This window comes from Spermophilus citellus (genome assembly GCF_964194105.1).
Source record: "Spermophilus citellus genome assembly, chromosome: X".
Lineage (NCBI taxonomy): Eukaryota > Metazoa > Chordata > Mammalia > Rodentia > Sciuridae > Spermophilus > Spermophilus citellus.
In genome coordinates this window covers 40,152,740-40,177,558 of record NC_138190.1, presented here as the reverse complement: position 1 = coordinate 40,177,558, position 24,819 = coordinate 40,152,740, and the positions used below count along the sequence as shown (strand labels likewise).

The 24,819-nt window shown below is 37.5% G+C and overlaps 1 protein-coding gene across 9 annotated transcripts in view; it reads right to left on the bottom strand.

Moving 5' to 3' along the window:
* Window positions 1-24,819, bottom strand: part of JADE3 (jade family PHD finger 3) — a 133,781-nt gene that overhangs the window by 18,757 nt on the left and 90,205 nt on the right. For all 9 annotated transcript variants that reach the window (XM_081276924.1, XM_081276923.1, XM_081276926.1 and 6 more), the window contains 4 exons: window positions 18,748-18,938; window positions 15,372-15,583; window positions 9,161-9,328; window positions 5,779-5,895 (listed from right to left, as the gene is read on the bottom strand). In XM_081276924.1, coding sequence (XP_081133050.1) covers window positions 5,779-5,895; window positions 9,161-9,328; window positions 15,372-15,583; window positions 18,748-18,938 — 688 coding nt within the window. The remainder of the gene's footprint in view (window positions 1-5,778; window positions 5,896-9,160; window positions 9,329-15,371; window positions 15,584-18,747; window positions 18,939-24,819) is intronic.

The following is a 24,819-nucleotide window of genomic DNA, read 5'->3' as shown; positions in this document are numbered from 1 at the left end:
GTTCCTACTTAAAACTGCATTCACATACTCTGCCCTTCAAGCCTGTTTCCTGGAACAACTATCTGTGTTTTTGTCTAAAGCACCCCTCATTAGCATACTTTGCCCCAGCTTCTTTTTAAAAAAATTTTTTTGTAGTTGTAGATGGACAGAATGTCTTTATTTATTTATTTTTAATGTGGTACTGAGGATCGAACCCAGTGCCTCACACATGCTAGGCAAGTGCTCTGCCACTGAGCTATAGCCCCAGCACCCCCATCCTTTTTTACCTACTGAAAAACCTTTGCTGCTACAGCTTTCTCCGTAACTCAGTCACTCCCTTTGAATGCATACTGTTCTGTCCTGTTAATAAATATATTTACATAGTTATATTTCTTCCATCTAAAAGACTTTTTTATTCTGTGTATCTAGACTGTTCCTATCCTAGTTCTTTGCCCTGCCCCTTGGCTATGTAGTTTTGTCCATCCCCACTCCACATAAACTGCTTATATAGATCACCAATAACACATTGCTAAATTTAGGGATCCATGTATGGTCCTCATCTTACCTCAGCATGGAGGTAACACCATGGAGCTTTCGATTCTTAAAATGCTTTCTTTTTTTGGTTTTGAAGGCTACTACACTCTCTTGATTTTCTGCCTCTCTACCTGGTGGGTATCTTTTTAGTCTCCTCTGCTAGCTGTTCCTATTCTCCTTGATTTACTAACTCTGGAACGCTAAGGTCCAGTCCTTGATACCGTTCTTCCCTCTGTCTATTCTGACTCAGTTGGTGAACTTACCCACTCGACACTTTAAAACTATCCATATGCCAGTGCCTGCCAAATTTATGTTTTTGGTCCAAGACTTCCTCCTAAACTCCAGATTCGTGTCAACAACTGCCAGTTTGACATTTTGACTATGGTATGTGATAGACACCTCAAACTTAAGTGTCCAAAATGGAATTCCTGATTTTCTCCCTCAAATCTGTTCTATCTGCAGATTCCTTTTACAGTTTATCCAAAGTTCATCCTCCCCCTGTTTGGGTAAAAATCATGGTGTCATCCTTAAATCCTTTCCTTCTCTCACACCTCATATCTGATCCATAGTAAATCCTGTTGGCTCTACCTTCAACATTCATCCAGAATCCAAGTATGTTTTACCATTTCAAGGGCTACCACTGTGGTCAAAGCTACCAACCACCTCTCTCATTGCATTTCCTTCTAATTGCTTTTCTTGCTTCTAAACTTCTGTCCTCACAGTCTATTTTTTTTAAAAGAAAGGGTCTTTACTGCCCAGACTGGTACTGAACTCCTAGACTCAAGTGATCCTCCTGCCTTGAGCCTCCTGCTTAGCTAGGATTACAGGCATGGGCTACCATGTCTGGCTCTATTCTCAACAGAGTAGCTAGAATGCTTTTAAAAAACCTTTTCCTACGGAAAAACCTACATAATAGAATAATATAATAAACTCTCTGTATACCCACCATCCAGCTTTAGTGGGTTTTGGTAGATGGCCATTCTTGTTGTATCTTCACCTCTACAGTGCCCTGTTCTCTGTATTATTTTCATACCACAATATTATATCTAAAAAATATAAATTGCTGGTATGATGGTATACAACTGCAATCTCAGCAACTCAGGAGGCTGGGGCAGGAGCATTGCAAGTTCAAGGCCAGCCTTGGCAACATAGCAAGACCTTGTCTTAAAATAACATAAAAAGGGGCTGGGGATGTGGCTCAAGCGGTAGCGCGCTCGCCTGGCATGCGTGCGGCCCGGGTTCGATCCTCAGCACCACATACCAACAAAGATGTTGTGTTCGCCGAGAACTAAAAAATAAATATTAAAAAAAAATTCTCTTTCTCTCTCTCTCTCTCTCTCTCTCCTCTCTCACTCTCTTTTAAAAAAAATAACATAAAAAGGGTTGAGGATATTTACTCAGAGGTAAAACGCCTCTGAATTCAATCTCCAGTATTGAAAAAAAAATGCTATCAATTGGCTGCCTAAAACCTGCCAATGAATCCCTCTTCACTCAGTGTAAGAACTAAAGATTTATAAGGCTTCTGGAAGCCATTACCAGGAGCTGGCAAACTACGTCCACAAACTAAATGCAGTTGGTCACTTGTTTTTTGTGCTCCATGAGCGAAGAATAGAAGGATTTTTTTTTTTTTTTTAAATCCAGAGAAGAAATTTTTCTTTGGTGTATTAGGGATTGAATTGACGGTACTTTACCACTGGGTTACATCCCTGGTTCTTTATTTATTATATACTTTTTAGATGTTGATGGACCTTTATTTATTATTTATGTGTGGTACTGAGAATCGAACCCTGGTGCCTCACACATGCTAGGCAAGTGCTCTACTACTGAGCCACAACCCCAGACAATCCTTTAATGATTTAAAAATATTTATTTTTTAGTTGTAGTTGGACACAACACCTTTATTTTATTTATTTACTTTTATGTGGTGCTGAGGATTGAACCCAGGGCCTCACAGGTGCTAGGAGAGCGCTCTACTGCTGAGCCACAACTGCAGCCCCAAGTCCTTTAATTAAAAAAAAAATTGAGATAGGATCTTGCTAAATTCCTCAGGCTGGCCTCAAACTTGTGATATTCTTGCTTCAGCTTCCCAAGTAGCTGGGATTATAGGCATGTACCACCATGCCCAGCAAAAGAACAATATTTTGTGACATGTGAAACTTATATGAAATTTATTTTCAGAGTCTAAAAATGAAGTTTTATTGGGATATGGCCATGTTCTTTTCTTTAAGTATTGTCTATTGCTGTCTTCATGCTACAAAGGCAGTGTTTTAAGTAGTTGCAATCAAGATATATGGTTCACAAAGCCTAATGTATTTAGTATCTGGCCAATTGTAGCAAAAAATTGCCAACTTCTGCCATAATCAATCAGGCCCCTGAGTAATCCCTTTAACTTCCTCTTCCTACATACTCCATTCTCATCTCACTAGCCTCTTTTCAGTTGCTCAAATAGGCCAGACACACTCCTATCTTATAGCCTTTCTAATGGTTGTTTCTTCCGCTTGGAACATTATTTCCCTAAACATCTGCATAGCTCTTTCTTTTGCTTTTAAGCCTTGGATCAAACTCCCACTTACACAATGAATTCCACCCTGACCACTCTATTTAAACTTGTAACTCATAAAACTTTCTCTATACTCCCTATCTTCTTACTGTACTCCACATTTTTTATTTCCATAACATTTACCACCTTTGAGTGTGCTATTAAATATCTACTGCTTATGCTGGGTATGGTGGCACATAATCCCAGCAATTCAGGAGGCTGTGACAGGAGGATGGCAAGTTCAAGGCCAGCCTTAGCAACTTAGCAAGACCATGTTTCAAAATAAAAAATATAAAAAGGACTGGGGATATACCTTAGTGGTAAATTGCCCCTGGGTTTAATCCCCAGTACCTCAAAAATATCTATTGATTATTATCTACTTCTCCTAGCTAAAAGTAAGTTCCATGGTATATGAATGATTCTTTTTTGGTTCACTGTCAGACTCAATGCCTTTACCTAATTAGGTATAAATATATGTTGCTTTTCTTTTTTCAGTACAGGGGATTGAACCCAGGGCTTTATGCATGCTAGACAAGCACTCTACCACTACATGTTGAATAAATATAATTCCTTATAATCTAAAGTTTGGGTTCGAGATGCAGCTCAGTAGTAGAGCACTTGCCTAGCATGGATAAAGTCCTGGGTTCAATCCCAAGCACTGTAAAAAGAAAGCTTGAGTCTCAATGTGGTAAGATCTTTATAAAATTAAAAATTTGAATTCTAAGTCATGAAATAAGATGACAATTTTTTTCCAGAATGTTCTATCCATCTGTTCATCTATCATCTACTTATCAATCTAATATTTACTGTCTGTCTGCCTCATCAGGGTGTGGGATCTAAAAATAAAAAAAATCTGAGCTAACAACTTATAGATGAATAACCATACAGAAGGCAGAATGTAGTGATGTAGTAATGCAGGGCTGTAATGCAAACCCAGGTCTGCTAAGGTCAAGTCAATGCTTTATTTTGACACAGTCATGTTGTCAATAACTAACAATTATAAAAATAATTATTTGTGTTGCTGTGGATTGAACTCAGGGCTTTGTACATGCTAGGCAAGCACCCTACCACTGAACTACATACCCAGTTCCTAAAGATAATTTTCTCAAAATAGTAAAAACAGAGTGAAAATGCAGGTTCCACAATAAAGAAAATTAGTAAATTACTGGATGGAAATTCAATGTCTTATAAAATGATTAAATAATAATTATGAAAACAGAAGATATTTCACTTGAAAAGTGGGAAAAAGTGTGTATCACAAACTAATCTATGGTACAACAAAAGATGGATATATTTATTCAGTAAACACTAATCAAATGCTAACAGCACTATGCTCTGTGCCAGGGAAAATTCACAGAAGAATGATGCACAATCTTGGTCCTCAAGGAGAACCACATATGTGGATTAACAAGAAGAGAACTTAAACATAAACAGGTAGTATGTTAGGGCAGTAAATCCAAGGGAAACAGTTTTCCTTTATAATTGCTAAAGTGCTATAGTTAGGATAAATAAAACCAGCCCAAAAAGGTTTAAAAAGCAAGGGAAAATATTTAATTATGTTAGATGATGAGCCTGAACCACATTGTCATGTCACACAGCAAGGAGTCTTATGAAACACCCAGAGCCACTGTCCTAAACTATAACATTATATGGCTCTTTTTCTGTGGAGAAAGTCATCAGGCAAAGTGAACTCTAACCAGCCTGTAGCTCACTTGCAGGAGGTCTGAGAAGTGGGAGGCCAGTCTTTCCTTCCCTCTTGCCTGCTGAGCCACCTTACTATGTCTGGAATAGAAAGTGAAATGCATTATGGAAATCGAGATTACAAAGAATAAACTTTTGTGCCTTTGCTGGATATAACTGGCCTTCACCAGTTTTAGCTATGTGCCCACTCCAACTGCTGCTGGGTATCACACCAGCTACTATTTCTACTTCTGCTTCAAGCAGCTAAGTTCTTGTGTGCCAAATATCCTAGAAAATCTTATTTGCATTACCACACACTATAAATGTGCCTACTAAAATGATTTTCAAAACCACCAGAATTCATCCTTTCAAATACATCTCTCCCTACTAAAATGGCTACTTAGTTCAGCAACGGCCAACCATCAAATCATCCTGGAGCTCAAGTCCATTTACAGTTAGTGGGTGAGCCACACAAGAATACAAGTTGCTTGTTTCAGAATTATAGCTTATTCCCACCCAGGATGCTGTCATTCAGCTTTAGAGCTCAGCTAACTCATCAGCTCTGACAGCAAAGGATGGAGAATATTTCTTTTTGAGACAGTCTCACCATGTTGCCCAGGCTGGCCTTGAACTCCTGGGCTCAAGTGATTCTCTTGCTTCAGTCTCATGAGTAGTTGGGAACACCAACATATACCACTGTACCCAGCAACCACTATGAATATTGAAAAAAAGCTGAACACTCCAGAGGCCACATCCAAAATGGGTCCAGAAATGGGTCTATAAAATGTCAGAGCCCTAGGAGTGACTTTCCAGTTAATAGAACTCTTTTTTAAATATTTATGTTTTAGTTGTAGTTGGACATAATACCTTTATTTTATTTATTTATTTTTTATGTGGTGCTGAGGATTGAACCCAGGGCCTCACACTTGCTGGATGAGTGTTCTACTGCTGAACCACAACTCCAGCCCAACAGAACTCTTTACTAGGAGAGTGTATCTGACCAATTTGATTTTAGCTCACTCCACCATTTTTTCATGGGCACTTACCTGAATACAAGCTCCTATCTTCACTTTGCACAGATTGCAAACTAAGGCCCACCGGCTGGGTGGGATGTGGGAGATCTTTGTGATTGGTTCCATCCTCTCGGGACAAGCAATGCTGACCTAGAAACAAAATATCATCATAAGGCAGAAGCATCAATGCATCTCAGAAGTACCTTTCACAAACCATAAATTATTTTTTTTCCTTTTGGGGTACTGGGGATTGAACCCAGGGGCACTTAACCACTGAACCACATCTCCAGCCCTGTTTTATATTTTATTTAAAGATAGGGTCTCAATGAGTTGCTTAGTGCCTCGTTTCTGCTGAGGCTGGCTTTGAACTCTTGATCCTCCTGTCTCAGCCTCCAGCCCACTGGGATTACAGGCATGTATCGCGATGCCCGGCTAAATTTTTAATTTTTTTTAAAAATTATTTTATTGTTGGTTGTTCAAAACATTACATAGTTCTTAATATACCATATTTCACAGATTGATTCAAGTGGGTTATGAACTCCCATTTTTACCCCGTATACAGATTGCTGTGTCACATCAGTTTAAATTTTTAAATTTTGAGATAGGGTATTGCTAAGTTGCTGGGGATGGCTTTGAACTTGCAATCCTCCTGCCTCGGCCTCCTGAATCACTGGGATTAAGGCATGCACTACCACATCTGGACAAATGATGTTATATAAAGCTCAGAACATCAAAACAATGAGGTAAGTCACATCTTTCAAGGTTAATACAGTACCAAAAATAAACTACATACTGCTCATTCCTTCAATCTTTTCTAGTAATATAAATGATTCATATATAGGATGAGAGTGCAGGAGTGTAGAGCAGGCATGGTTATCTTAATGAATCAAAGATATCTACCTTACTTAGGAACCAAAGAAAGCTACTAAGGAAGGAAATTAAAATTCACAATATCTAGCACCTGTTATATGCCAGAGATAGTGGCATATGCCTCATTATTTCATTTAATCAAATAAGGATAAAAACAGGCAGTGACAAATCTTTATATTTGGTTTACAAAAAGTACAATACTGTTGGAAAACACCAACAGCATATTTATATAATGAAGAGATTGCAGCATGTAAGGAGAAAAGATGAGGATGATAACATTTCCAAACCAAAAGTCTTTAAAACCACATAACTACCATCAGCTTATCCTACTTCCTCAGGCAAAGTACCTTGAAGTGAAATTAGTCTTTAGGAGAGTGCTGAAAGGAAAAGGATGAAAACATTCTTTTCCTCATGAAAATAATGAGCCATGCAACTTCTGGTAAAAGGTATTTTCAATTTGTTTTACAAATACATGACTTTCTACGAGAGAAACAACTTTAAAAAGTGAAGAACTATCAAATAAAGATGGTCAAACTAGTACAAATTCTACCCACATCAGGAAACAGATCCGGAATACTCCAAAAGGCAATGGAAACCAAGAATGTTTGAAACCATAAGAGATGTTGACAGCTGACATAGCTTATTGTACTTCTAAAGAACTCTTCCTGAGTCAGAAAGACTTTTATGAGCTAAGAGAGATGGGAGAACTGCTGTTGGAAACCAGACACTCTCAGGCCAGAAACCTGGGTTCATGTTACATGTCTATTAGCTGGATGTAATAATAATAATAATTATTATTATTAGGTACTAGGGATTGAACTCAGGGGTGCTTACCCACCAAGCCACATCCCCAGACCTTTTTTTTTAAATTGTTGTAGAGGGACATGATACCTTTATTTTATTTATTTATTTTTATGTGGTGCTGAGGATTGAAACTAGTGTTTCACTGTGCTAGGCAAAAGCTCTGCCACTGAGCCACAACCCCAGCCCTCTCCAGCCCTTTTTATTTTGAGACAGGGTCTCACTAAATTGCTTAGGACCTTGCTAAAATGCTAAGGCTAACCTCAAACTTGTGATCCTCCTGCCTCAGCCTCCTGAATTTCTGGGATTATAGGTGTGTGCCACCATGCTGGGCTAGCTGGATGTTCTTAATGAGAAAAAGAAACTGCTCCTCAAATATTTTTAAAAATATGTAGGCTGTGGGGCTGGGGTTGTGGCTCAGTGGTAGAGCACTCATCTGGCACATGCGAGGCCCTGGGTTAGATCCTTAGCACCACATAAAAATAAACAAACAAAATAAAGGTACTGTGTCTAACTACTTCTTAAAATTAAATATTTTTTAAAAAGTGTGGGCTGGGGTTGTGGATCAGTGATACAGTGTTTGCCTAGCATGTGTGAGGGCCTGGGTTTGATCCTCAGCACCACATAAAGATAAATAAATAAAGGTATTGTGTCCATCTACAACTAAAAAATATTTAAAAATATGTGTATAGCTATAAGAATACAAAATTATGTATCTAGGACTTTTAGTTTAATTCTGTGGGCTTGATTATTAGATAGTAACTTTTCTGGAACCAATAATAACAAAATTAAATCCAGAGAAATTTTAAAGGAGAATCAAATACTAATAACAATATCATCAGTTTCCCATTAACTGAATTCCATAGTCTCTTGTAATGCAGTTAATCTGCTTAACACATGTTCTGGCTTACATAGGGGTTGGGGCGAGAGAGTGTGAGTGAGATGTCCAAACAGCTTTTTTTTTTTAAAGGTATTTAGCCAGATGTGGTAGCACACACCTGTAATACCAGTAGCTTAGGAGGCTGAGGCAGGAGGATCGTGAGTTCAAAGCCAGCCTCAGCAATGGTGAGGCCCTAAGCAACTCAGTGAGACCCTGTCTCTAAATAATACAAAATAGGGCTGGGGGAGTGGTTCAGTGGTCGAGTGATCCTGAGTTCAATCCCTGGTACAAAAAAAAAAAAAAAAAAAAAAAAAAGCAGTGTAGTGCTATGGCACATGCCTATAATCCCAGCAACTTGGCAGGAGGATCACAAGTTTGAGGCCAACTTTGGCAACTTAACAAGACCTCATCTCAAAATAAAAAATAAAGCCAAGCATGTTGGTGCACATGTATAATCTCAGTAGCTCAGGAGGCTGAGGCAGGAGGATTGCAAGTTCAAAGCCAGCCTCAGCAACTTAACAAGGCCTTAAGCAACAAGACCCTGCCTCAAAATAAAAAGTAATTAATGGGCTGAGGATGTGGCTCAGTGGTTAAGTGCCCCTGGCTTCAATCCCTGGTGCCAAAACAAACAAACAAACAAACAAACAAATAAATAAAAAAATAGATAGGGCTGGGGATGTAGCTCCGTGACAGAACACACCCGTAACCAAGAAGAATCCCACATAGTGGAAGCATTATTACTTCAGAAACATCGGCAAATATGAAGCTCTCCACTGTAAACCTGTGTCAGTCTAAATGCTGTGGGAGCGGGCTGGATGTGGGGTACCCTGAAGAAAATGGCTTCAGTGTTAGATAATTTCTCACCTCTGGAATCCACAGGGCACAGCTGACATGAGCCCATTTAGTCCCTGTTCTGGTGGTCTTCATGGCTCCACCTTTCTTTGGACATAGAAGACACTGTGGATGAATGCCCAGGACACAGGAGCGACACAGCCAGCTGCCTTCTGGGACCTTGAGGATGCCATAGCAGGCCTGGAGGCATGAGGAGGAGAGGGAAGAATGGTTAGCATCTTTGTACCAGGTCCATGTCTATTTTACTACACAGTCAAGTATACCCTCTGCTTTTTTTTAAAGATTTTTAAAAAATTTTTTTTAATATTTATTTTTTAGTTTTCGGCAGACACAACACCTTTGTTTCTACGTGGTGCTGAGGATCGAACCCGGGCCGCACGCATGCCAGGCAAGCGCGCTACCGCTTGAGCCATATCCCCAGCCCCTACCCTCTGCTTTTGGGAGAAAGTTAAGTATACCCTCTGCTTTTGGGAGAAAGTCAAATAAAGCCAAATAAGTTTAAATCCAGGACTGAGAGATTTAAAAACACTCAAAAAGGCAAATTCCAGTATCTGAAATAAGATCAGTATGTCTGACCAAGAGAACTGAATTTAAGGATGATAGAACAAGACTTGGAGAATATACTCCCAAAGGTTAGACCAATCTGTTATCTGAGGGTTGGGAATATAGATTTTTTGCCTCTGTTTTCTAAAGCTTCTTCAGTGTTTATGTATTTTGATTAGCCAAATACTTATTGAATATATTCTACATATCATGCACCATTGTGATCAAGAAAAAAACTGTTAGGAAATAAACTTCTGAAGAGTAAATAAACTAATGTTAATCAAGAATCTAATAGTGTCTGGTATATAAAAAGCACTCAGCAAATCATAGTAATCTGCATGGGTTCAAAAAATAGGACTTGTATTTTTTTAAGAATTAAAAAGCCATGTTGGGTAAGTACATGTGGAAAGGGACCGCAGGTGTCCTTTAGGACCTACCAGAAACCTCAAGGATCTGAGAATGGCCGCCTGTTGACAGCTAGTGAAAAGTTAAGGCCTTAAATCATACAAAGAAACGAATTCTGCCAACAGCTTGCCTGAATTTGGAAACGAATTTGCCCCTAATAGAGCCTCCAGATAAGAGCTCAGTCCGGCTGAGACCTTGACTACACCCTTGCAACTCTGAGCAGAGGACCTGCTTAAGCTGTGTACAGATTCCTGACCCATGGGCACTGTGATAAATAAATGTATGTTGTGTACTTGCTAAATATGTAGTGATTTATTATTCAGCAATGAAAAAAATGGGACTTGTGAATGAATTTTGTATAGAATATTACAGTAATCAAAATCATCTATTATAAGTTCTAGAAGCTGCTTCAAATCATTTATGGAATGAATTCAGAAAAATAAATAAATGAATAACTGGTATGGTAGAAGATTAGTTAGAGAAAAAGAAATCTAGAATATTTTCCAATCTCCAGAATCATTCATCTTTTCCTTCTTACTGCTTTACTCACTATTTGAAACTAAACCTAGGGGACACCTGGTTCTCCATGTGGCTTGGTATTCATCATTGTCCTTTTCAATATGGTAGCTTCAAAATCTCTTTAGGCCCCAGGAGTTGCAGCTTCAGGTCAGATTCAAGTTATAAATTTACCATCATATCTTCACTCACCCCTAAACCTGCTCCTTTCCCAAACTCTTTCTTTCTATATCCTGTTGTGCTTCCCCAAATTCCTGGAGTTGTGTTACCCACTTGCCTTCATGGATTGGATTTGATGCTTCTTATTCCTCCCTACAGAGTAGCCTAGAGATTCTGCCCTTCCTTCCTCTCCACACCACCACCACCACACTACTACTCTATCCAAGTTCTCATCACACCATGCCTGGATTGATTTACTTCTAAATTTTCTTCTCTTGTGTTCATACATTCAACCCTTCTGCTATTTGGCTCCCAAATGCTTTCTGTTAAAACAAATATTTCATGCACAGAGGCAAACCTCCTAGGATTTCTTCTGCTCTTACCTGCCCCTTACTTATATGAGAAGTTGGCTACTATCTGAAGTGTGTTTTGTAAGGCCAACAAGCTAAGAGTTTTTTTTCCCACATTTTGACAGGGTTGTAAGAAGAAGAAAAAGAACACTATGGAGTAGAGACTATGTGATTGGCAAAGTCTAAAATAATTACTATCTGATCCTTTAAAGAAAAATTTGCATGCTTTCCCTCCCTTGAATCAAAATGTGAAATATGATATGTCAAGAACTATGTAATGTTTTGAACAACCAACAATAAAAAAAAAAAGAAAAATTTGCTGGCCCTTGACCTAAAGCTTGTGGCTAGTCAACACCTCACTTTTTGTTCCCATATCCCACCACATCCAAACATAGTATCCCTGACTTAGACAGGAAGGCCTCTTACATTTTCAGTCATTCTAATTCTTATGTCCATGTGTCTGTCTAGGCAGTTCCATGCTTTATACAGTCAACCCCTCTTTGCACAGTCAGATCTTTTGCCTCGGACTCTAGGTCCCTCCAAAAACCCTGCTCAGGTCATGGTAGCCCCTTTTGTTTGTTCCACTGCCTTACGCTCATTCTCTACTCCATGAAACTTCCCTCAACAAGTATATAGCAAGCATCATGTATTCTTTTTCTTCATTTTTTGTTGTCATGCTCTGTCTCCTTGGTGAGACATTAAGGTCACTGGGGGTTGTTTTCATCATCATTTACCTTTAATGCACCCAAGCTGAGCTCAAGTAGGTGGTTTGGTAGAATGAATTAACTTAGCTCAAGAACTCAAGCTGGACTCCAAATAGGCTGTTCTCATGACATTGGGGCATCATTTTTATAAGGTTCTTAACCTCTGAAGCTCTGCTCTAAACTGAGGAACAGAATGTTTGCCAGGAAATGAAAGCAAGCTTCTTATCTAAAATAGAGCCTCTTTCAGAATGGCAGAAGAGAAGCTAGTGGCTGCTTCTAAGAATGCCCTTTCTTTTGCCAATCTTCTATTGGGCAGAATGAGCCCTTTGTACAATTATTTACGGCCATAAGATTATAAAAGCTTGCATTTCATAGCACTGATTCTTAACCCGTTATGGACCATAAAATGAATAAGCTTGTGAAGTTTGAGAAATAACATTCATTACATTTTACATAAAATTTCAGGGGTCAATAAACTCAGTGTCAAGTTATTATATTCACGACAGATATAAAAACCTTAAGAGCATGCACATTAGGCAAATTAACTGATATTAATATGAGTGTTCTACATTTTGGCTAAGAAGCAGAAAATGGGTACACACACAGGGATTTGGAATGGTCAATTTTCACATTTTTCTATAGAAAAAAATGTTATACTGATACACATTTTAAGGTACTGACCATGAGTATATTTTTGTCACTGAGGAAAAATACTGGACACAAAGTAAAGAAGAAAAATTATGTTTAATAAATTCAGATGTCAATGTGTTTCCATTCTGTTAAGGAGTATACCGAACTTTCCAAATCATTTTAAATCATTTTTTGGCCAACAGAGGGAGCTCTAACATAAGCAGCTCTTTTGGATCCAAGTGAATGTACTCTGGAAGAATCTCTTTTTATATGAAGCTTTAAATATATTCCAAATTCCCAGCATCCCCCCCCCTTTTTTTGGTACCAGAGATACAACCCAGGGGTGCTTAACCACTGAATCACATCTCTAGACCTTTTTATTTTTAATTTTGAGACAGGGTCTCACTAAATTGCTTAGGGCCTCACTAAATTGCCAAGGCTAGCCTCAAACTTGCAATCCTCCTGTCAGCCTCTGGAGCCACTGGGATTATGGGAATGCACTACCATGTCTGGAAAATTCCCAGCTTTAGTACATATCAGTTTATATTATCAGTTTATATTCTGCAAGGCCTGGCCAGCTGCTATTGTCATCTCTATGTGAAGAGAGATGTGAGCACCACTGTATAATTGAATATGTTAATGTATCTCTAACAAAGTATATGATTATTTGCACAAAATAAATAAAGACTGTAAATGGCCTCATACTGGGTGAATTCTGGTATTGTCCCCAAATCTGTTTTAGAGCACAACTTCAGCAAAAAGTGCACTTTTCAGAGCTTTCTAATTTTGGAATTGCAGAGAAGGGACAGTGATACATTAAGATCAGAGTTAAATTATAATTTTTTCTCACTGAAAATATTGCATAAATGCCAATCATTAGGGGAATGAAGATAAAATTTCAAAATTCACTATTTTAGAGGTTACAGGTAAATGAAAACAGACTAAATTAGTCATTGAAAATTCAGAATATATTTTACATACAGAGGGTTATGTTTGGTGGCCCACAGAATTAAAACAAAGTCTTTTTTTGATATTGGGGATTGAACCTAGGGGGGTTCTTTACCACTGAGCTACATCTCCAGCCCTTTCTATTTTGAGATAGGGTCTTGTTAAGTTGCTGAGGATGGCCTTGAACTTGTGATCCTCCTGCTTCAGCCTCCAGAATTGCTGGGATCATAGGCATAGATCATCACACCTGGCAACAACAAAGTCTTAAGCCCTGTTTGCTCTCTATCTCTTATGTTACTTGGTCTAATCATTTTAGTTATTTTAGCTAGAATGATCTCTTCAAAATGAAAATCATTTCCTTCAGAGTTGACAGGAAAAAACAATAAATAATTCCTCAATTTGTCACAAGGTCCTTCACATGTGTCTCCTTCTCTTCCCTCTGTCTCCAGGCCTTCTCTACTCCACTCTGTAGTTCTGATGTACTCAGAACTGTCTCCAATACACTTTGCTTACTCTCACTACCTGTTATATGCTCTCCTCTCTTCCTTGCTGGTTTACCTGACATCTCCTTTTGGCCATTATAATTCAGCATGAATGCCACCCTCAAGTTGTCCTTGACTCCTATCCCCACTTTGCATTTTCACAGTAGCATGGACTTATATCTTTAAAAACACTTGGAATACTATGCTAAATTGGCTGTTTCCTTGTAGTTCTTACACCAGACTATGATATTCTTGGGAGTAGAGAGCATATCTGCCTCTTTATCACTGACTGTGTCCTCTGCACACAGCCCAGTCCTGGCACATGGATGGTGCTGAGCACTTACAGTGTTTGCTAGATGAATTACATTTTGGGAGATATGTAGATTTTTGATAGCTGGAGATGGGAGAAGACATTTTTAAATTGTGACATGACTGAAACATGGAGACAGGACAGTGCCAGCAATATTCATCATTGTACTTTGAGTAGCCTTATTTTGCTGGAGCACTGAGCTTGTGGAGGCAGGAGAAAGGACAGAGCTGAAAGGAGTGTATTTTTTTTTAAAGAGAGAGAGAGAGAGAGAGAGAGAAAATTTTTAATATTTATTTTTCAGTTTTCAGCGGACACAACATCTTTATTTGTATGTGGTGCTGAGGATTGAACCCAGGCCGCACGCATGCCAGGCGAGCGAGCTACCGCTTGAGCCACATCCCCAGCCCAAGGAGTGTTTTTTTTAAAAATATATTTTTTAGTTGTAGTTGGACACAATATCTTTATTTTATTTATTTATTTGTATGTGGTGCTCAGGATCGAACCCAGGGCCTCACATGTACTAGGCAAGCGCTCTACCGCTGAGCCACAAACCCAGCCCCTGAAAGGAGTGTTGATAATCATTAATTAAGAGGTCAGTGTGGTAGAATGAATGACCAAAAAATAGCTTAGGTAAAGTCACTTAACCTCTCCTGATATTGAATGTAAAGTTAAAAAGTTAAATAGCCCTTCAGAATCCTAAAATTCTGTGATCTCTAAAAGTAAGGTGGACCTAGCTTCCCGGGAGTAGTACATTTGGGGATAGGGAGGGCCTTGGGTACTAGGATGAGGAGTCCAGCATTCCACCTATAAGAAGTATAAACTCACTCAGGTTACTGACCATGGGTGTAACCTGGTGATGTTGTAGGAGAGAGAGACTCCCAGGCAGCCAACATGGGAACCCCCTGCGGGAAATGAATAAGGCAATTCCAATGGTCTGAGCATGAAGTAACATAATAAAAGACCTGGATTTAGCTTCCTGGGGTAAGCTTGATAATTTAGACATCTCAGGTATCACAAGAAGTATTGTTATGGAAGAAATACTGAAGAACAGTCAGGCCAAAGTCTTATTTTCACTCTTAAATGCAAGGTGCTACCCAGATATGGGGGTGTTTGAGATCATTACTAAGTTTTAGAAAGGCTGACTGTGGGAAGGTGGCAGTTTCCACTCTCACTAACCTGATGCACACAGATGTTACACTTATCACAGAATACCATATCATTCCCTTCTTCACTGTCTGGAGACCGGCACACATCACAGATCACATCTTCATCATACTCTATGCCTAGCCCTTCCTCTGTCTCAATAGCATGGTTCATATTTTCATGGCAATGGCGTTCCAGGACTTCTACTGTCTTTTCCATAAGGGTCTCATCAACTGGCCCATAACCTGCACAGAAATACAAACAATCAATCAACCTGTCAGTCAGCTGTCATTCCCAAATAAGCTACCGTGAGCCCAGTGCAAGGGTGAGTAGGATTCTAGAGGAGAAAACAATGTTTTTTTCCCTGTTCTAAAAAAACTCCAAATTTAAAGAATCTTTTTCTCGAGCGATTCTAACATTTACCTATAAATACATATTAGTGTTTGACGCATGAAAGGAGTAATACATTTTACCATATTTCTTAGAAGTTTACGGGTTCTTTGATTTTTTTTGTTTAAATCCTAGTTAGTCTCCTCCTAAATCTCTATTTTCTCTTATTCCCAAGCTTGGTAATTTTGAACACTTTAATTTGTAGTGTAATACAATAACTAAATCACATGACAATTCGGACATAAATAGTTCTTAGCAACCTAGCTTCAATAAGCTTATCTAATGGTCATATAAGGAAGTTTTCAATTTTAAGCCATAAAAGGAAGGTATAGATACTATGTGTACATGATTAAACATATAAACTATTTTGTTTTCGAAGCCTGACTTTTATAAAACTCAATACCACTTTCAATAGCAAACTAATATAAACCTATTAGCATTCATAAAGGTCTGACTGCAATTCTAAATTTACCTTTTTGTTTCTTTATTCCATTTTTCTTCTATACTTTTATTTTCTCTTAGCCTTCCACATTTAACTAAAGGATTCATATGGCAGATGTTGGTAACAACTAAACATTTTTCTTCTTAGAAGGACTAATGATTTTGTGAGAGCACATATATATTTATTCTAACAGCTTGTAAACTCAGGAGTAATTCTCAAAATGATCCAAGACAAAATATTCAAGAATTCTACTTCATTTGTAATGTAAGACATTCTAAAGATCTTTGGAATTCCTTACAAACTACTTTTAATGTAGCTTCATTTAAAACAAAAAATTACCCAGGCCTTATGTTTCATTTTTCCAGCCAAGTCTCTCTCTCTATATATACACATATGTATACATGTCTATATATATATACATATACATATTTATATATGTAATATATGTATAAATAATAATCTGATTAAGAGAACTTGGATTCCAACTTTACTTAATATTAGCTATGTAAACTTTGACAAGTCATTTATTCTCTTTAGGGCTTAGTGTTCTTATCTACAAAGTAAGGATAAAATAACAAATTCACTGATTTGTTGAGGATAAAATAATATTCATACATTGCATAGTGTGGGGTGCCAGTATATAGTGAGCACTGAATTTATAAAATTTCTTTTTTTCCTTTCTTTCTTTTTTGGTACTGGGCATTAAACTTGGAGGTGCTTTACCACTGAGCTACATCTCCAGCCATTTTTAATTTTTTATTTTGAGACAAGGTCTTGCTAAATTGCTGAGGTTGTCCTTGAACTTCCAATCTTCCTGTGTCAATCTCCTGAGTCACTGGGATTATAGGTGTGTTCCACAATTCCCAGTTGCCTAAAACTTCCTTAATCTAAGCCCTCAAATACTTAATTTAAAATTGTTTCTATAAAGTTTATTTTAAGCTCCTAGAAGTGTCATTACAATGTCATTCACCCTAAAGGAAAACTTGAGATAAGGCAAGTCCTATTTCAGAACTATTCTAAGCCTAAATGCAATGTAGTATCCTGAATGGGATCGGGAACAGAAAATGGCCAGGAGTAGGAAAAAAAAAACCTGTGAAATCCCAATAAAGTCTATGGGATTATACAGTAATATGCCTATGTTGATTTCTTAGTTTTGACAAATGTACCATGGCAAAGTAAGATGCTAACATTAGGGAACTGAAATTGTGTGAGGTGTACATCGGAACTTTCTACACTGATTTTCTGAAAATCAAACTATTCAAAAATAAAAAGTTTATTTAAAATGAATTAGTTATAAAAGTATCAAAGGGTCCTTGTCATAGGTGGTTTCATAGGCAGCACTAAGTGATTGCATTATCTACGATGCTACATGTTTTACATGTAACACCATGCACTGAGCCATCAGTCTACTTGATTATGTCCTCATACTCTGATGTTCCATCTGTCAGTCTTTTATTCCCTTCCCTTTGTGGTTACCGCCCTGAATTGACCAGCCCCTCTCCTCTTGCAGGGGAGAGTAAGAGAAGATATAAATCAACAAGTTTAAAAATGCAAGGAATGAGAATTGGTTACTGGAAGAATAACTACTATCACCATGCCAAACTGGATTTAATATAATTTTATTTTTTTCACTTGCATTTAAATACCAGCCTAAAAGAAAGAAAAAAAGAGAGGAGGAAGAAAAACCATTTATCCTCAAATTGACAATAAACAAATGTGATTCAAACAAAAATGAAATCAAATGCATTCTTATCATATCTCATATGGAAACTTAAAAATCACCTACAGTTCCACAGGAAAACTTGACCTACATTCTGCTTAGACTGAAACAGGTGAACAAAAGGTTTAAGTGTGAAGTGAGTCTCATTTCAGCCTAGCATTTCCCAGCACTGATTATATGGTACTGTCTGGTAACATTTACTTTCAAATTATTGTTATGCTTCTTTCCAAGTTTTTGTTTGCTTTAATAAATATAGTAAAATGTTTATTTCATTTATAAAAAATTGTATGGTAACTCCAGAACTCAATGGAGGAAACTAAGAGCTGCTTGGAGGATGTTTCTCCCTAGATCTGCCATTTTTCTTTTGGGCAGCAAAATTATAAGCCTAGCACTAAGGGGTACTGTTCATAGCAATCTATCAGTTGTAATGGTGGTGCTCAATGCTAAAGTTGGAAATTCTCTCAAACACCTGGCACATGTAACTTTATACCTGACCCTGCTCACCGATCAGAGTACTTTCCAGGGCCAACGCAGGAGCTCAGAATCCTTCTTAACCAAAGTCTGATCAGCCATGACCACAGTCACACTCGGCACTGGGAAACAATCTCTAAACCTATGTGCCATCCTTGACCTGTGTTATTTACCTTGAATGAGGAAAGAAAAGGTCAGATTTAAATGTCATTGCTGTTTCAATACATTTATGCATTTGAAGACATACCTCATAAAGTAAGATCAAAGAAAAAAAAAAAGGCCAGAAAAGAAAGGGAACAAGATGAAACCAAGTTAAAGGGTTCTAACAACTTAAAAAAACTCATGAGTTGAGTCAAAGAACAATTACTTATGAGAAAATAACTTACCCATTTCTACGAGGTCTTCATTGAGTTCCTGAAGCCAGAAGATGTCCATGTCATCTAGGTCATAGCGGCATGTAGATGCTGCCAACTCCAGAATGTTGATGTAGCCAGGCTCTGTAGTCTCTGGGCTGGAGCAACGGATGTACTTTCGGGGTCGAACAAAGAGAACCTCTTTTGCTTTCTCAGATATAACCCTAGAAAAGCAAGAGGAAGACATTGGTTGATCAATAGATGACAGGTTCCAGGCACTGACTGGATGTGTACAATAATACTTAGGCCATGACAGTGCTCTCCCTTTCCTTCCATTCCCTGCTTTGCCCTCTGAGAGATAGAGTAGATTCCTTTCTAGGAAGCAAATGGTTCTGCAAATTGAGTTTTGTCATCTGCTGTGAAACACTGATACTTTAATGATATTAATGACACAAATAAGAAGTTTAAACCCTCATTTCTAGAAATATAGGATTTGAACCTAATTCAAGAATTCAAAATTGATAAGCATCATTCATCCTCATGGATCCTGGGACCTGACAAGCATTCATTCTAATAAAATGTTGTTGCATTATTGTGTGTTCTTGGTACAGTAGTCACCAAATGTAATTAAAAGGGGAAAACTGAGAGACGGTGATATCTGCACAAAGGCACAGCTAGATCCCCAACCAAAGATACAGTTCAGTCAAATTCATGATTTTCTACCACGGAAACAATAATGGATGGTGGTACAGAGCATGGACTTTAGATTCTCATGGGCCTATTTTTCTGCCATTCACTTGTATGGTGATCTTGGGCAATTAATTTGCATAAGGCTCAGTTTTCTTAGCTAATATGTAGGGATAACAATGATAAATTATGATAAAAATAATAATAAATACCAAACTTGTATTGGTTATTATAATTATATGAAATAAAGTGTTTGGCATAGTGTATAGTAAAAACTTAGTGTTCAATAATGTCAGTAATTATTATACTTATTATTTTCACTACACAAATGAGTTAAATCAAGAGGCTATGGAATTACAAAAACTGAAAGCATTTCACAACCATAAACAGCAACCATAAGTCTGAGCTAGGGTAACATAATAGAATGAAAAATTCCTACTCTTACATCAACTTGCAGGCCTGAGCAAACACATACTTCCTCTTACCCTTCTTGACACTCAAAAGCCAAAGGAAACCAAACAAGGGAAAAATGGAAATTTTTTTTTGTGTCATCAACTTATTCTATAATTGATGGTTTAAATACCATGTGAGGCATTAGAAAATATAACCAGGAGGAAATATGGATTATTAAATTCCTGGCAACTTTTTTTTTCTGGTACTAGGGATTGAACCCAGGAGCACTCTATGTCCCTAGCCCCCTTTTTTTGTAATCTTTACTATTTATTTATTTATACAGAGCCCTTCAATAGTTTGAATTACACAAATTGAATTTTTTCTGAAATTATAAATATGCTTTAGCAGTGGTGATTTTGATTTAAACTTTGTACATGTGAACATTATGGTTCAGGAGCACACAGAGAGGAAGCATTGTATAAAGAAATGAGCATACTGGGCAATCTTTTAGGGTTTTTTTTTAACCATACGATTTATTTTAATTTTTTTAGTCATACATAACAGCAGAGTGTATTTTGACATATAATCCATACATGGAATGTACATACATCAATCATAATGTCTATTTTATTCTGCTGCCCTTCCTATCCCCCCTACTCCTCCCCTCCTCGCCTATCCTTTTTCTCTATCCAATTTAATGTGACACACCTTTTTTTTCTTTTTCTCATCACAACATCATATATGTATTCTGTATAACAATGCCTAGCCCTTTTTAAAAAAAATTATTTTGAGACAGGGTCTTGCCACATTGCTGAGGCTAGTCAAACTCTTGATCCTCCAGCCTCAGTTTCCCGAGTTGGTGGGATTACAGGCCTGCACCACTGCACCCAGCAATCCCTGGTAATTTTAAAGAACAGGGTGGGTTATCTTAAAACAAACAAACAAAAATCCCCCAGAAATAGGCATAGATGTCATCATAAAATAACGAAAATTATTTCTTTGGAAGGCTTCTGAACCTAGTTCTACTCTGGAGTCATTTATATGTAGAAGGATTCATAAACATAAACATAAACATAAACATAATCCTAAGAATACATATAAATATATATATGCATAGTCCACCCTATAAATATTGAGTTGATATTTCCTTTGAAACATTCTTCCAAAAGCCTATTATTCCAATTAATGTTATCTTGAATGGTGTAAATAATTATACACATTTGTATATTTTAATTTTACTACAATATAAAGTTTTTTTAAAGCTAAAGGCAACAAACATTTGGGAACAAATGAAGAAATCTCAAATATTGACTAAAGCTAAAGATTTGAAACTGCTATCAAAGGTCTGTTTCTAACTGAAATGAACACAACTGAAAAGGACAAGACACACATGAATTCTCCAGAAACTATGAGATTAAATATGCAGAGCTTCTTTGGTACATAGCTTACAAAGTAATAATATCCAAATTTGTTTCAAGATTTGCCTTTTTCTAAAAAGAAGACTATTCATAGCTAATGATTTGTTTAAATTGTCTCGAGTTGTACATGGGAAAGGTAGACTATAAATGGTTTTGAATTAAACTAATGTGTTTATGAAGTTCCTGGAAAAAAATCAAAGGTGAATATATTTATGACCTTGGGGTAGGCAAAAATATTTTAAATAAAACGCAAATGCCATTAACCATAAAAGAAGAGACTGAGCTGGCATGGTGGCACACACCTGTAATCTCAATGGCTCTGGAGGCTAAGGCAGGAGGATCTCCAGTTCAAAGCCAGCCTCAGCAACTTAGTGAGGCACTATGCAACTCAGTGAGACCCCGTCTCTAAATAAAATACAAAACAGGACTTGGGATGTGACTCAGTGGTTGAGTGCCCCTAAATTCAAATCCCTGGTACCCCCCCAAAAAGAAGAGATTAAAAAAATAAACTTCTTCTGGTTATCAAAAGACATAATTAAGAAGGGGAAAAGGCAATTCATGGAACAGACAATATTTATAATTACATAGACAAAAGAGGACTTATATCTACAATGTATGTAAACACTTGCAAATCAATTAGAAAAAAAATAAGACAATCTGGGACTGGGGTTGTGGCTCAGTGGTAGAACATTTGTCTGGCATGTGTGAAGCATTTGGGTTCAATCCTCAGGACCACATAAAAATAAATAAATAAAATAAAATGTTAAAAAACTAAAACAAAACCAAGACAATCCAATTAAAATCCAGACAAAAGACTTTAGACACTTTAAAAATAAGGCTATCCAGGGGCTGGGGTTGTAACTCAGTGTTTGAGCACTTGCCTCACATACGTGAAACACTGGGTTCAATCCTCAGCACCACATAAAAAAATAAATAAAATAAAGATATTGTGTCCTTAAAAAAAAAAAAAAAAAGGTTTATCTATACGGCAAACAAACTTTTTGTTATCACACCAGGGACTGAATCCAGAACCCAGGGGTATTTAACCACTGAGCACATCCCAACCATTTTTAATTAAAAAAAATTGAGACAGGGTCTTACTAAGTTGCTTAGGGCTTCACTAAGTTGCCCAGCAGGACTCACAAACTTGTGATCCTTCTGACTCAGCCCCCTGAGTCTCTGGGATTATAGGTGTGCACCACCACAACTATATGGCAAGCAAACTTTAAAAGGCTTTCAACCTCATTAGTTATCACAAAAATTGAAATTACAATAACTCATCTATCAGAATGGCTAAACTTTAAAAGACTGACTCAAAACTGACAATACTAAGTGTTGTTAAGAAAGTAGAACAAACAGAACTCTCATAAACTGCTGGTGGGAGCATGAATTGGTATAACTACATTGGCAGCAGATATTATAGCTATCAGGTATAAACAGTTTGACACACACTTCTATGACCTAGCAAATCCACTTGTAGGCACTTAACAAATATGTACACAACTATGTACCAAAGAAACAAAAATGTTTGCATTAGCTTTTTTTATAGCTGAAAACAGGAAACAACCCAAGTATCCATTGAGAACAGAATGGATAAATTGTGGCACGTTCACACAACAGAATGTGACATGGGGCTGGGGATGTGGCTCAAGCGGTAGCGCGCTCGCCTGGCATGCGTGCTGCCCGGGTTCGATCCTCAGCACCACATACTAACAAAGATGTTGTGTCCGCCAAAAACTAAAAAAATAAATAAATATTAAAATTCTCTCTCTCTCTCTTTCAAAAAACAAACAAACAAAAAAAGAATGTGACATGTTATGGTTTGGATCTGGATTATCTCTCCAAAGTCTCAGCTGTTCTTGAAGGCTTGGTCCCCCATACAGCAATGTACAGAGGTGGTACTTTTGCAAAGTGATTAGATCACAAGGGCTCTGCTCTGATCAGTGGAGTAATCCACTGATAATTAAATGGACTACTGGGAGGTGATGGAAATTGCATTCAGGTGGGGGATATGATTGGAGGGAATAGGTTATTAGGGGTATGCCTTTGGAGACTGTATCTTGGCCTTGACCCCTCTCCCTTCCTTCTGGCTGCCAAGAGTTAAGCAGCTTTCCTCAACCATGTTCTTCTGCTGTGATGTTTCTGCCTTAGAGCCAGCTGGCAGCGGACAGAAACCTCTAAAACCATAAGCCAAAAATGAACCTTCCCTACTTTCAGTTGTTATTGTCAGGTCTTTTGGTTATAGGAATGAAAAGTTAACTAACACAACACAGAAGTGAAAATTAACAAACTACGAATACTGTTGTATTATAATGAACAAAACAATCCAGTCTTGAATATATAATGTAAAACTATTCATATGAAGTTCAAAAACTGGCACAACTGTTACCTAGGGTGAGGAAGGTCAGTTACTGACAGGGAACAGAAGGAGAGCTTCTAGGGCATTGGTCATTTTCTCTTTTTAAAAATATTTTTTCTAGTTGTTGATTGGCCCTTATTACGTTTTTTTAAAGAATCTAATCTTTATTTGTTGTTGTTTATGTGGTACTGAGGATCAAACCCAGGGCCTCACCAGCACTAGGCAAACGCTCTACCACTGAACCACAATCCCAGCCCCTCATTTTCTATTTTTTGATCTGGATGGCAGTTAAAATGAATATGTCCACTCTGTAAAAATTCATTGAGTTATACAAATATGTTTTGTGTAATTTTTGTGTGTATATCATATTTCAATGCAAAGTTTTTAATAATGAACATTATAATGGTGATGCCACCACACTCATCTTTCCACATATATTTCAAACTAAAGGTCTGAATTTAAGGACTAAGTCTGACAATAAAAAACATTATATGGGCTGGGGCAGTGGCTCAATGGTGGAGCGCTCATCTCAAAGTGTGAGGCCCTGGGTTCGATACTCAGCACCACATAAATAAAAAATAAAGGTACTGTGTCTACCTACAATTTAAAAAAATTAAAAACATTATAGGCTGAAATGGTAACACCAAATGCAAGAAGATACATGGGTAAAAAGTGAATAATGCAAACTTCCAAGGAGAAATTACTGTATTTATAATAACAGAGGGTAATTATGAAGATCAGTGAAAAAATATTACTTTTTGATTGTTTTTAAAAAACACAGCTTAGGGCTAGGGATGTGGCTCAGTGGTAGAGTGCTTGCCTAGCAATCATGAGGCCCTGAGTTCAATCCCAAGCATTGAAAACAAAACAAAACAAACAAAAACATAGCTTTAATATCTTCAAATATATATAACATTGCTACAGCTGGAGGAAATCCGGGATTATCCATGGGTAAATTTTTTTCAGCCACTATGTACTAGGTATAGAGAAAATCTTTGAATGACCACCTGACTATTGACCAAATTAACAAAGGCTCAAAAGCCCAGAGGTCTGAACAATTTTATCAGGATGAGGTAAGTGCCGATTTCAATTCAGATGTTTGAATGTAACTAAATATTATAATATATAATATTATAATAACTTTCTAGATGACTGGCATTTGTTGGAAGGACCCACAACCACATCTGTTCTGCAGAAAGATGGCCTATTTATCTATTCTTCATGGTAGGCCATAGTGGCTAGAACACC